The following is an 11495-nucleotide window of genomic DNA, read 5'->3' as shown; positions in this document are numbered from 1 at the left end:
TACTGTCTCTGGGGTAAAACAGCAGGCCTCCTTCTGGGACTCTGCAATGTTTTGATTACAAATGCAGCCCCACAGTTGCTCAATTTCAAATTTACAATAAAACAACTTTCAAATGGGACGAGAGGACAGCAGTTTCTCCCTTATTCACAAACTGTTTTCTGATGAAGCTTCTGGGCAATATTCTGCATAAGGAAAACTGCTGTCTGGAAAACATACATTTTATGAATTATAACACAGTAAAGTCGAAGATCATGGGTTTCATGGAATTACAACGGAATGCAGAGTTTTCTTTCTTGCACAAAAGATCACATTTTAAGGCTTTTTGGAATTACATGAAGTATATAAAGACATGCAGTTTTTTTTCCTTTTAGCTGGAGGAGAATACACACTGGAGGTATATTGCATCATGTGTTTATGATGACTGTTATGCAGTGTGTCCCCAGCAGCACTCAGGGACATTGTCTCAAACTTTGCTGGTCATTCCTCTGCTGAGCAACACTGCTTCATCTCCGGTTGGCTTAAGGCTCTCCCCTGTGCGGGCGGGGCATTCTGCATGTGCCGTCCCATCTGAGATCCAGCTGCATACAAGGAGCGTGTGAAGAAAACATTTCGACAAAGAGTCTGGAGGCCCTGGCTAGCACCAGGAGACAGAAAACATTCGGTGAAAAAGTGACAGCATTTGTGACACTGCAACAATATCACACACAAAAAAAAACGACATTTGTGCAGCTCTTCATTCCGGTCAACAAAATTCTCATTTCTGGAAGCACTGAAAACAGCAGTAAAAAAAACGAACGCCCTGCTCTCGAGGTGTTCTCCTTTCCCATGCCAGGTGGTGACCCGAGGTCACATAAGGTCCGCTGCTTGAGGAATGGTCGGTTATGTCTCACAGTGTCTCTTTCCGTAGTGGTGATGACATTGACAAGAAGCACCGTGCTATCCCTGAATGCATAATGTACATTTAGGAAAGCTAAAAATGAGCGGGGTTCGAAAGAGGTCTGGACTAACGTGCAGGTATCTACAAAGGACCAGTCCTTGAATCTGGATTTTTTTCTTAATGTTAAACTGTGGGTCCCGTGTCTAATCTGAATCGGGAATGACGATGAAGACGAAGAAGAAAAACACACCATGTACCTTCCTGCCTGCTTCGCTTGCCGACATGGAGAAGAGTTGAACAGAATTTTGGCCCGTAATAAATGGTGAGGAGAATTAGGGACAGGGCAGGACAGGGCAGGGCAGGACAGGGCACAGTCTCCCGAAATGCATCAACACAGAGTCTTGAGAGTCTGCATGTGGTAGGGAGGCGGCGCAACTGATTCCATTTCCAGGGATGGTTCACCCCGAAAGCCGAAGGGGGGGTTGCGTTTCTTCAGGATTTGCCCCATGCCCATTGAGGGGAACTTGCTCCGGTGCTGGGGGCTCTCTGGATCTGCTGGTGGGCTGTCGCCAGACTCTGGGGAGGAGGTGCAGTCTGACTTGGTGGAGCCCTTCTTAGGCTGAGGGGCCACAATTAGCACGGGTGGGCTGGGGATGGTGGCCTTCTTCAGGTAGGAGTTGTCCGATGGCAAAGCGGGCTGGCGGAGTGGGGAGAAGGCGCTGTTGGGATGTTTCTGCCAGGGCGTGGCAAGCGGCGGCACATCGCTCTGCCCCCCGGTGGCCGAGTCCCAGGAGTGCGTTGCGAGACTAGGAGCCGGAGCGTCCACTCCCCCCGTGCCAGAGCTCTCGCTCACTGGCTGGTGCGTCTCCAGCCGTCTGATTGGCAGCGGCGTGCGGGGAAATAGAGGGTGTATCTCCAAGTACTCCAGGGAAGAGGAGGCTACGCTACCACCAGGACCAAGGTTCAAACTCTTGCCACCCGTGATGGAGCGGAGGAGACCTAAAAAGAGGAGAACTCTTTACCCGTCTATTTCACAATGTGGTTTTATTCTTCTTATTCCAAACAATGTTTGTCAGACATCTTATCCCACAATGTGGTTTTATCCCCTTACACTCAGAACAATGACTTCCCAGTATCTAATCTGGTGATCATAACATTGGCAACAATATCCAGTTGTGTTTCTTAGTACCGTAAATGTTTGTCTTTGTTTTCCCTGTGGTTTATTCCTTATTTAATGTTCTATTTTAAACAAAACTTTACATTTGAAATTTCCTGCATTTCTGACTTGTGTGTCATTGAGGATGAATTTAAAGCGTGTATCTTCAAGCTCTAATTACATTCTCTCCACAGAGAACGGTAACGTTTTTTGGTAGCGGTCATATATTATTCAGAACGGACTGAGAAATGTCCTTCCCGCTTCTCTTTCGTAAAGAAAAGACTTGCAGAGCGTCTCCTAACCACATGACTATGGAGGATTATTTTACATGACTTTGGTTAACCAGCTTACATGGTTGTAATTCCCCATACACTGAGACGGAACTTTGAACCTGCAGCCCTTTGGATCAGAAGTCCCATAACTGCTACACCACGTGACAGGCCCTCCGATTTCATAGCGTGTCTGCAGCTAACCTGTTTTCTGTTTCTTGTCCTTGGTGGGGCCCTTGCTGATGGCCAGGTAGATGGGTGTCTGCTTGGGGGGGATGGTGATTTTCTCGATGCGCTTCCTCCAGTGGGTCTGAAACAGTTCCGGCTTCTTGTCCTTCTCCATTACCTCCTTCTCCTACCATAAAAGAACAAGAAAAAACATCAGCTCCTATTATCCGTCATTATTGATAGTCTAGTCTTGACATTATTAGCTTGTCAAGAGGTCACAGAGGGTCACTGTCTTGCATGCAGGGGACCTTATCGGCATTTATTTAGTTTAAACATGAAGAGACCATCCCTTTTTTGGTATTTTCTGGAGGAAATATTATTTAAGTCCAGCACATTTCAGTAATTTTTTGTGCCACTTTAGAGAAGCATTTACATTTAAATTTATTTATTTAGCAGATGCTTTTCTCCAAAGCGACTTCCAGTGAACTCTATGTAGCGTGATCAGCCCACACACCTTATTCACCGCGGTGACTTACACTGCTAGATACACTACTTACACGGGTCACTCATCCATACATCAGTGAGAAAAAGACAGTTAAATGGTTACGCTCATTGGCACAAGGTCTCGGTCATCAGCTTAATTCAGAAAGCAGCGCAGGGAGAGTCAAACTGATGGAGGAGATCCCTCATGTGATGAGCCACTGACCCGGTACTCCTTGGACAGTCTCCTCATCTTGTTGTTGAGCAGGAAGTAGACAGCCAGCGTGTGGCAGGCTCTATTGGTGAGCACGGCACTCAGGACCTCACTGTGTTTGTAGCCCATCTTCTCGGTCATGTGCAGGAGCACCGTGTGGTTGATCTCCTCGATGTGGATCCTGAGCCAAATGGGAGAGATGCTCAGTGTGTGGACCTGGGCTCCTGCCAATGGCTAATACGCACACACTTGGTATTGGGTCACTTGGTACCATGTACCTTTAAAATACCACCACCATAATTTTATTGGTGCTGTGAGAAAATAAAATTCAGTGTAGAGCCTCGGTTACTTTAAAGGTACCTGGTTTTACTCTTTGGTTATCGTGGTCATCTGGTGCCTCTCACTTACCTGTTCAGGTACGGGGTCCCAGTCTGTGGGTTCCCCAGCTGCAGCCATGAGTCAGACATCACCTGGTGGATATTGGGCCTCTTGTTGGGGTCAGGTTCCAGAAGGTTCTTTAAGAGGTGAACAGCAGCTGTGGAGAGGGCAGAACATATTAAGAAACTGCAACAGCCATAAGAAATGACCCGGTAACCTGTAATGCTTCTAAAATCTGAGGCAATAGGAACTTCCCTATTATAGGGAAGGGCATTATCTTATTGTTCTCAGACACATTCCAATCAAGCCTGTCTAGAATGGATGTGATTAGCATTATGCTTTATTAGTTAGTTATGCAACACTAATCTTATTCAGAGTTATAACTCAGTGATGATTACTGTAAAGAGATTACATCTGATTAAAGTAAACACAGGTGTTTAACCATTTCCTGTCCAATGGATACTTAAATTTCCATGTATTCAGTTAGCTGACTCTTCTCTCCTAAGCAGTGTACAATATTAAGTTTATGTAACTGGATAATAATTACTTGGGCCAGTATAGGGTAAGTACCTTACTCAAGGGCAGTGCAGCTCTAACCACTATGCTGAATGCAACTCTTCAGCTGCTTTAATTTAAATCGAAACTCCAGATTGAACGTGTTATAGTTCCCCTGTGGTTCTTATAATTAGCACACACACAGGAAGGGGGGATGCTACCAAACGCAACTGCCCAAAGGTCAGCCTCACGACATTGCCTTGAAAATTAAGTTTAAAAGTGGGGAAGTTTCTAGATGTGGGGTTTGGGCTGGAGCTGAATTTACTGCCTTTACTTTGAGAAGAGCTGGAGAAAGTCAGCTGCTGTGCTGCTGAGATATCACAGTCAGCCTTTCACTCTGCCCTAAGTCGCTTTGGAGAAAACCATCTGCTAACTGAATAAATGTAAACGTAAATATAAACGTAAGCTCTAAATGCTGGAATCAGTCACGCCAACAAGTGGCTCTCCATATTTCACAATTTGGGTTCACACCTTTAACTTAAAATACATCTAGAAAGAAAGACAAAAGAAATGTCCAGCTGAACAGAGATGGTACGTAGAGACACCTTTACATTTATCTGATGCTTTTCTCCAAAGGTACTTAAAATTATTTATCCCTTTATACAGCCGGGTAATTTTCCTGCAGCAATTGAGAGTAAGTTGCTCACCGGTTCCACAGCTGGAGGTAATACTCAAACCTGTGACCTTTGGGCGCAAAGGTAGCAGCTCTAACCACTACGCTGCCCCCCAAATTTTAGAGCGGTGTTAATTCTGCACTCAAACAGCTGCTGGTATCAAAGGGCGAGTCTGTCGAGACAGAACATCTCGCTGTAGCAACTGGTTTTCAAAATGCAAGACCTTCCCACGGAAGGAGCAACTTGAAACGCCGTGAAACAGAATATCTTCGACAATGTGCTGACGAAGATGGAAATGTCCATTTTCTGTGTTACATACCCGGTACTGTGAAGTGTCCTATTGTTTCCGATTATCCTGACTTTGCACAATTGTACTGTTTTGTCTTTGCACTGCTGTCTTATTTTGTTTCTTGTTGGTTTACACCCCATCCTGGGTGTGTCCCCTCCCCCTCCAGCCCTGTGCCCTGTGTGGCCGGGTTAGGCTCCAGGTTGCCACGACCCCGCTCGGGACCAGCGGTTTCAGTCAATGTGTGTGTGTGTGTGTGTGTGTGTGCGTGCGTGTAGTTTAAAACCCTCCACTGCCCCCCCATATTTCCCATCCCCCATTGTACAATACCGTCGGAAGAGAAAACTAACACAAGATCGTATTCACCGTATTCGTCGAATATACGATATTTAATAAATAAATATTTGATAAAATAAGCGACAATAAATCTTGAAACTTCATTAGGACCCGCGCTACAGTATCTGGCCTATCTCCAATCTGCTCCACCTATCGCAAAGACCATCATCTCTAACAGCGAGAGGCAGAGCACACCAACAGAGTGCCTTCCTGTCCCAGCGCACGAAAATACAAAAGACAAACAGAGACGTTTCCTCCTCGATCCGAATGTGAGACGCGGTTCCAGAGCCGCTCACACGGTTTAGTCACAGTCCTATCCGGGGCTGTTGACTTTTCTTAACTGAACTTTTCATGGATGACTGGAGACAAGGTTGCGCTTCCTTTTGGCAAGCGAACCCGTCCTGTTCGGTGACCTGTGCGTAAGTGGACGGCTGTGTGTTTATGACCACCTCCGTGGAGGTGTGTCACCTGGTGCTCCGTGTACCAAGGTACAGGTGCAGTGCAGTGCAGTGTGCAGGTAAGCACACGTAAATGTTTGCACATATATATAAAAGAGAAAAAAAATTACTAGGAAGGAACTGCCGATATTCGGATAAAGTTTTGTGCAGCTACTCGTGTGATGAACATCGGTTCATACGGCGGAAAGAAACAAACTGACTGCATTTAAGAATCACGCATCTGCATCCGAGTCTCTCTTTCTGCTCATGTAATGAACACACTGTATTTTCTATGAGATGTACGTCGCTTTGGAGAAAAGCATCTGCTAAATGAATAAATGTACATGGGAATGTAAATGTAGGCAGTAAAGTACCTGAGGACAGTTCTGGTGGCAGGGGGTTCATCTCCTTGTCCACCATCTTCTGGTGCAGAGCACGAAGGTTGAAGGGCTCCACCGTGAAGGGGAGGGTACCAGTCAGCATGGCGTACATGTTCACCCCTCTGGAGCAGCGCAAAAGAGATATTTCTACTTACAAATTTACACTGAACCAATGTTTTTTGCCTCTTCGACGGAGTGAACTTTTTTAAGCTCGACATCATTTCCATCTGAATTTCGTTTGCAGCGTTTGGTAAACGCTAAAACAATAAAGCACGTCGACCGGAGACCGTTCCCGGGGCACTCACATGGACCAGACGTCCACTTTGGGGCCGTACTTCTTCCGGGACAGGAGTTCTGGCGCAGCGTACGCCGGGCTGCCGCACTGCGTGCTAAACGGGTCCGAGTAGCCCAGGATCCCGGCACAGTTGCTCAGGCCAAAATCTAGAGAGGCGCCGAGAAATGGAGGGAGAAGAGGGTGTGAGAATGGACTGGTTCTCGGAGTCCACAGCACCAGCTATAGCACCTCCCTCCCACACTTACAGTGTTGGTGTTCAGTGGTGAACCTGTTGGCCACAGTTAACACCTGTGTTACAATGACCAGCTCTCTGCTACAGGTGTCTCGCATCAAGGTGCGAAGATTTTTATTAAGGGTTTTAATGGGGGACTTATTAGCTGGTCATCTTGGCTAAGCTTTCCTTTCCTTGACTCTGTTTAACGCTAATTGAGTCTTTCGTTCGTCACTGTGTCAAAGCCATCTGCTAAACAGCCTGACCGAATCTTATGTACTTCCGCACGTCATTACAAAAATCTGGCTTCCAGGATTCAAGACACAAATTAAACTATTGGATTACCTATGAGTTTTATGTTGTTGTTTTCGTCAAGAAGAAGGTTCTCTATCTTCAGGTCTCTGCAAAAAAAAAAAAAAAAAACATCAAGTGGGATGTTAGATAAATCCGCAAGTCTCAAGCAAACAACAAAACTGTTTTGGGGGCAGGCTGTCCTATTTTTGGGAACATGCTGGAAGGTATGAAGAACGCACCAACCTACTTTTTATTTATATTTCCAAAACTCAAAACATATTTATTTGTCCCACACCCACTGCTCATTCATGACTAGAATTTCTATCATCCCTGCCTTCCAAATTTAAATCCTCACTTCCTGGCAATGGTAGGACAAGCCTGGGATGACCCCAGGAAAAACACTGCCAAGAAGACCATTCGGGGTAATCAACAGCATCTTCACTTAAGGGACCCAATTGATGCTGTGGCGGCAACAAGCACACTTTCCAAATTTAGTTTGTGTGGAAAGCATGAACTGTCTCTGCGCTACAATGGAGACATTGTCCCCTGTCACACGGACTCACAAGGGCCAGATTGTTGCAGCATCCTGTACAGGAATGCTATCCAAATTTCACCGGGTGCAGTGATTTATCCTTTACCGAAAACTGCCCCTCTCCGTTACTTGTTACTCGGTGCAGAGCAGATGGATTTTGAGGGCCAAGTGTGCTTTTCAGTGGAAGTAAGCAGTCTGAGAAAGATTACAACTTGTGGATGACCAAGTTCCTGTGAAGTAACTGAGAACTTGGGGGAGAAGAGCACAAATCTGTGTACATGATGACATGACATGTAAATATATTTGTTTGCGATTTGTTTGGTATACGAGATATTTGTCTGCACATGTGCATGGGTAATGAACTGTGTTCCTTAATGAGTGACTGTGTGGCAAGAGCACGTGTGTGTGACTGTGTGTGTGTGTGTGTGTGTGTGTGTTGGGGATGGCCTTTACCTGTGCACCACACCCGCCCGGTGCAGATGCTCCACGGCCATAACTAGCTGCCGGACATACTTCTGGGCCTCCTTCTCCTCCAGACGCTTCTTCTCATAGATGCGATTCATGAGGTTCCCCCCGGGGCACAGCTCCATCACCAGGTAGTAGCTGTTCTCTGTCTCCAGGATGTCCAGCAGCTGTGTGATGTTTGGGTGGCGAATCATCTGCTGTATCTGGCCTTCCCTTCGCAGGTTCTTTGTCACATATGAGTCCTTCTTTGCTTTCCGCTTGTCAATAACCTTCACAGCCACCTGAAACAGAGTGGGGGGGGGGGGGCATGAGAGTGAGCTCATCAGATGAGGTCATCTCCAAGCCGCCAACTCTGAGGAATGATCAATCCATGAGCTGCTTAAGGATGCAAGAGGAATATGGTCCAGTTTGTAAAACAGAAAGAGCACATGGCAACACAGGCTGGGCACGCCTCACGCGTCGATAGGGGAAGCGTAGCCACCATGTAAATATCGTATCATTGGCCACCATGCAGAGCGGTCTGTGATTGGCCACCAGAGCAGCCAATGAACAGCAGCGAAGGCACCGCTTTGCCCAGCGTCACGCATGCGAAGCCATGGAGTCTCGTGTCACAGTCTGTCTTAGACGTGCCAAACGAGCAGTGAGGGTCGGTAGCGTACGCTGGGGCCCCGCGGGGTTAATGTCACTGGGTGTATGCACACATGTAGGGGGGCGGGGTGCTTTGGAAAAGCAAACTGACCTGAGTGACAGGCTCACGTTGCAGGAGCAAACCCCAAATGGCTTGTTTGTTCAACCCATTTGCCTGGCTAACCCTTAACAGAACCCCAAAGAATCAAGGCTGGCCACACGAAATACCCCAGAGATGCGGAGCACCGAGAAAATGCCCATATCGAGAAGCCATCTGAACTTCACATCTCACGGTGGGCGGAAGGAGAGGATCTGTTCAAATCGAGATATGCACCATGCAACTTCATCCATTTGTATTTTACCCGCGATCTTACAGTTTATCGTCCATCTCGTCCAAAAATGCCGTCTTTCACGTGAGTACGATGGGCGAATAGAATCCCAGGGAAACAACCGAGACAATGACATCAACCAAAGAACGGAGAACAGGGAGACGGAACATGAAGGACAACCCCCAACTTGATGAGCTACCCCAAATATCAGTGTGACACACTGGTGCCCTGAGCTACTGTCATGGGGGGTGGGGCATACAGTCCATGGAGCGACGCCTTGTTTACTGCTCTTCAGACAAAGGGACTGCAAGAAACTGGGTTAGATGTGTTCACATACCTCCAGCAGCATGTGCTACCCTCCCACCACACCCTGCCTCCATACCCCCCCTCCCAGATACACACACACACACACACACACACACACACACACACACCCTCTCTTCAGCTCATTCGCTGCTCCTGGTGATGTGAGCTGGGAGAAGGAGGAGGAGGAGAATCGGAGACGAGGAGGAAGGCGGGGTGGCGGCGATTTTAAGGAAAACACGCTGAGTGATTTCTGAGGTTTGCATCACCGGGCGTGAGTGTGTGTGTGTGTGTGTGAGAGGGAGAGCGCTTCTTCTTCCCACAGCCACAGTGCGGAGGGGGTGAGGGGCTAATCCTTTATTATATGCGAAACAGGAATTCCAGGTCACACAGAAAGACACAACGCCTTGTTTTCACATATGCAAATTGGATAAGGGACGGACAGAGGGGAGGAAAGCCTAACAAAGGCGGAAAGTATCCAGCGGGGGCGCCGGCGGGACGAGACGAGACGAGACGGGCGGGAAACGGACTCGCTCTCCCAGCCTCGCGCCCCTCGCGCGTGACAGGGGTCTCTTCTGGAGAGCGCTGCGCGAGCAGCGACGATGATCAGCGAACGTCTCTTGTGTAGCTCCAGTCATTTCTGTCTTTAACCTTTTTTTAGCGGAGGTCTTTGCTTAACTCGCCTCAGACTGATTAATTTCGACTGTCTATTTATGGTACCGCAGGGTACCTTACTCTGCTAGTTCAGGTTAAACACCTTGATCAAGGGTACTACGGTACGGCAGAAGGAGGGTTCGAACCGGGAACCTCACACTGTACGAGCGTTTTAAATACTACGCCACCTGTCTGATGCTCCAGGGGCTGGGATTACGATTACACGGGTTCGAAAAGATCGTCTCTCGGTTCGCAGGGGGGTCACTTTCTCTGGGCTAATCAGCGATTAGTTCACACACCCCGGGAAGCCGCGCGCCACGGAGCGCTGAAGTGGGAGGCAGAGCGGCGCCGTCTCACACACACACACACACACACACACACACACACACACACACACACACACACACCGCCCCACGGTGACGGCCCTCGTGCCGAGCGCATCGTGTCACGAGCGCAGAGCTTCGCAGATGACAGGAAGAACACCTCCGGTCTGCACCAGTGTGATCATCAGTAACAATAAGTCTCATCAAAAATTCATTAACTAAGCAACAGAAACAGCACTAAGATAATTCGTTTAGCTGAAGCTTTTCTCCAAAGCCACTTCAGTTATTTACCCATTTATACTAAGTGATTTTAGTGGCGCAACAGGATAGAATAAGTACTGTAAGCAGAGGTGAGAGTCGAACCTGCGACCTTCGGATTCAAAGGCAGCAGCTCCAACCACCACGATATCAGCCCCAACGACACCAATGTTTTCTAAGACTCGCTGATGACTGAAAAGTGATTCATGTTTCTTTGTAAGTGTCATTCCCGCGTATCAGCCGTGTGCACAAAGACAGGTGGGTGTGCGTGTGTGAGCACCTCAATGTGTGTGAGGAGCATCACACTGCTCACCGCGCCGCCCCAGTTGCGAGGGACACTTTGAGCCCCAACAGGTCTCACTCGCGCTCTTGCTACCCCATCTAGACCCACACTGCACGTCCCTGCCTTTGTGATCGCAACCTGTTGACGGTCGGAAACCCACCTTTTCTCCGGTCATGGCGTGGAGACCCTCGCGCACCTTGGCGAAGGAGCCCTCTCCCAGCTTCCTGCCAATCAGGTAGTTCCCCACGCGCTTGGTGTGGTAGAAACTGCGCAGGATGTCCCCGGACGGAGCTCCGCCGAGAGGCGCGGGGAGCGGGGTGTCCGTGCCCACGCACGCGGTGGCTTTCTGTCCCACGTGTCGGTGGCCGTCCACCGCCGCGTCTCTGTCAGCTGCGGGCATCGCGATGTCGATGTGTGCCCGGCGCGCGCGCTCCCGGCGATCTGCAGGCGCGTGGCTCTCCTCTCGCACACTCAGAGGGGATCAGACCCGTCAGCGCGGGACATCCGCACCGCAATCCCCTCCGCTCGCACCCTGTCCCTAATACGCCGTACCTGACGCACGTACGCGGGACACGCGCCACCTGTTCGGGCAACAGCGCAAACTGTACAGCACGCGCTCCTCGGACACGCTCACTGGCCGACCTGTCAGCGGAGTGGCGTGAGGAGCGCATCCGTGGCTGACCAGGAGCACGCAGGGGGTGTTTCTACCTAGACACGTGCAGCAGCTTCTAACACGTACTATTAAGAAAGCTATTGTTATTACTATTAGAA

General features: G+C 48.7%; 1 protein-coding gene across 1 annotated transcript; it reads right to left on the bottom strand.

Annotated features, from left to right (window-relative positions):
• Nucleotides 1-456: 456 nt before the first annotated feature.
• Nucleotides 457-11124, bottom strand: hunk (hormonally up-regulated Neu-associated kinase). Its single transcript, XM_018755111.2, has 9 exons — nt 10885-11124; nt 7936-8228; nt 7002-7057; nt 6456-6591; nt 6145-6272; nt 3573-3699; nt 3177-3345; nt 2507-2657; nt 457-1876 (listed from the first exon to the last, which is right to left on the bottom strand). The coding sequence occupies exons 1-9, from the start codon at nt 11122-11124 to the stop codon at nt 1266-1268; spliced, it is 1911 nt and encodes a 636-aa protein (XP_018610627.1). The 3' UTR covers nt 457-1265.
• Nucleotides 11125-11495: the final 371 nt, after the last annotated feature.

This window comes from Scleropages formosus, chromosome 4, assembly GCF_900964775.1.
Source record: "Scleropages formosus chromosome 4, fSclFor1.1, whole genome shotgun sequence".
Classification (NCBI taxonomy): Eukaryota; Metazoa; Chordata; class Actinopteri; order Osteoglossiformes; family Osteoglossidae; genus Scleropages; species Scleropages formosus.
Note: the sequence above shows the minus strand (reverse complement) of the source record. Positions and strands in the feature narration are given on the sequence as shown.

Coding starts and splice junctions, on each gene's coding strand:
- hunk (XM_018755111.2), bottom strand. CDS start 11,124: ATGCCCGCAGCTGACAGAGACGCGGCGGTGGACGGCCACCGACACGTG. Junction 6,592..7,001: donor CAACAACATAAAACTCATAG/GTAATCCAATAG, acceptor GCGCCTCTCTAG/ATTTTGGCCTGAGCAACTGT. Junction 1,877..2,506: donor GGACAAGAAACAGAAAACAG/GTTAGCTGCAGA, acceptor TCCTCTTTTTAG/GTCTCCTCCGCTCCATCACG.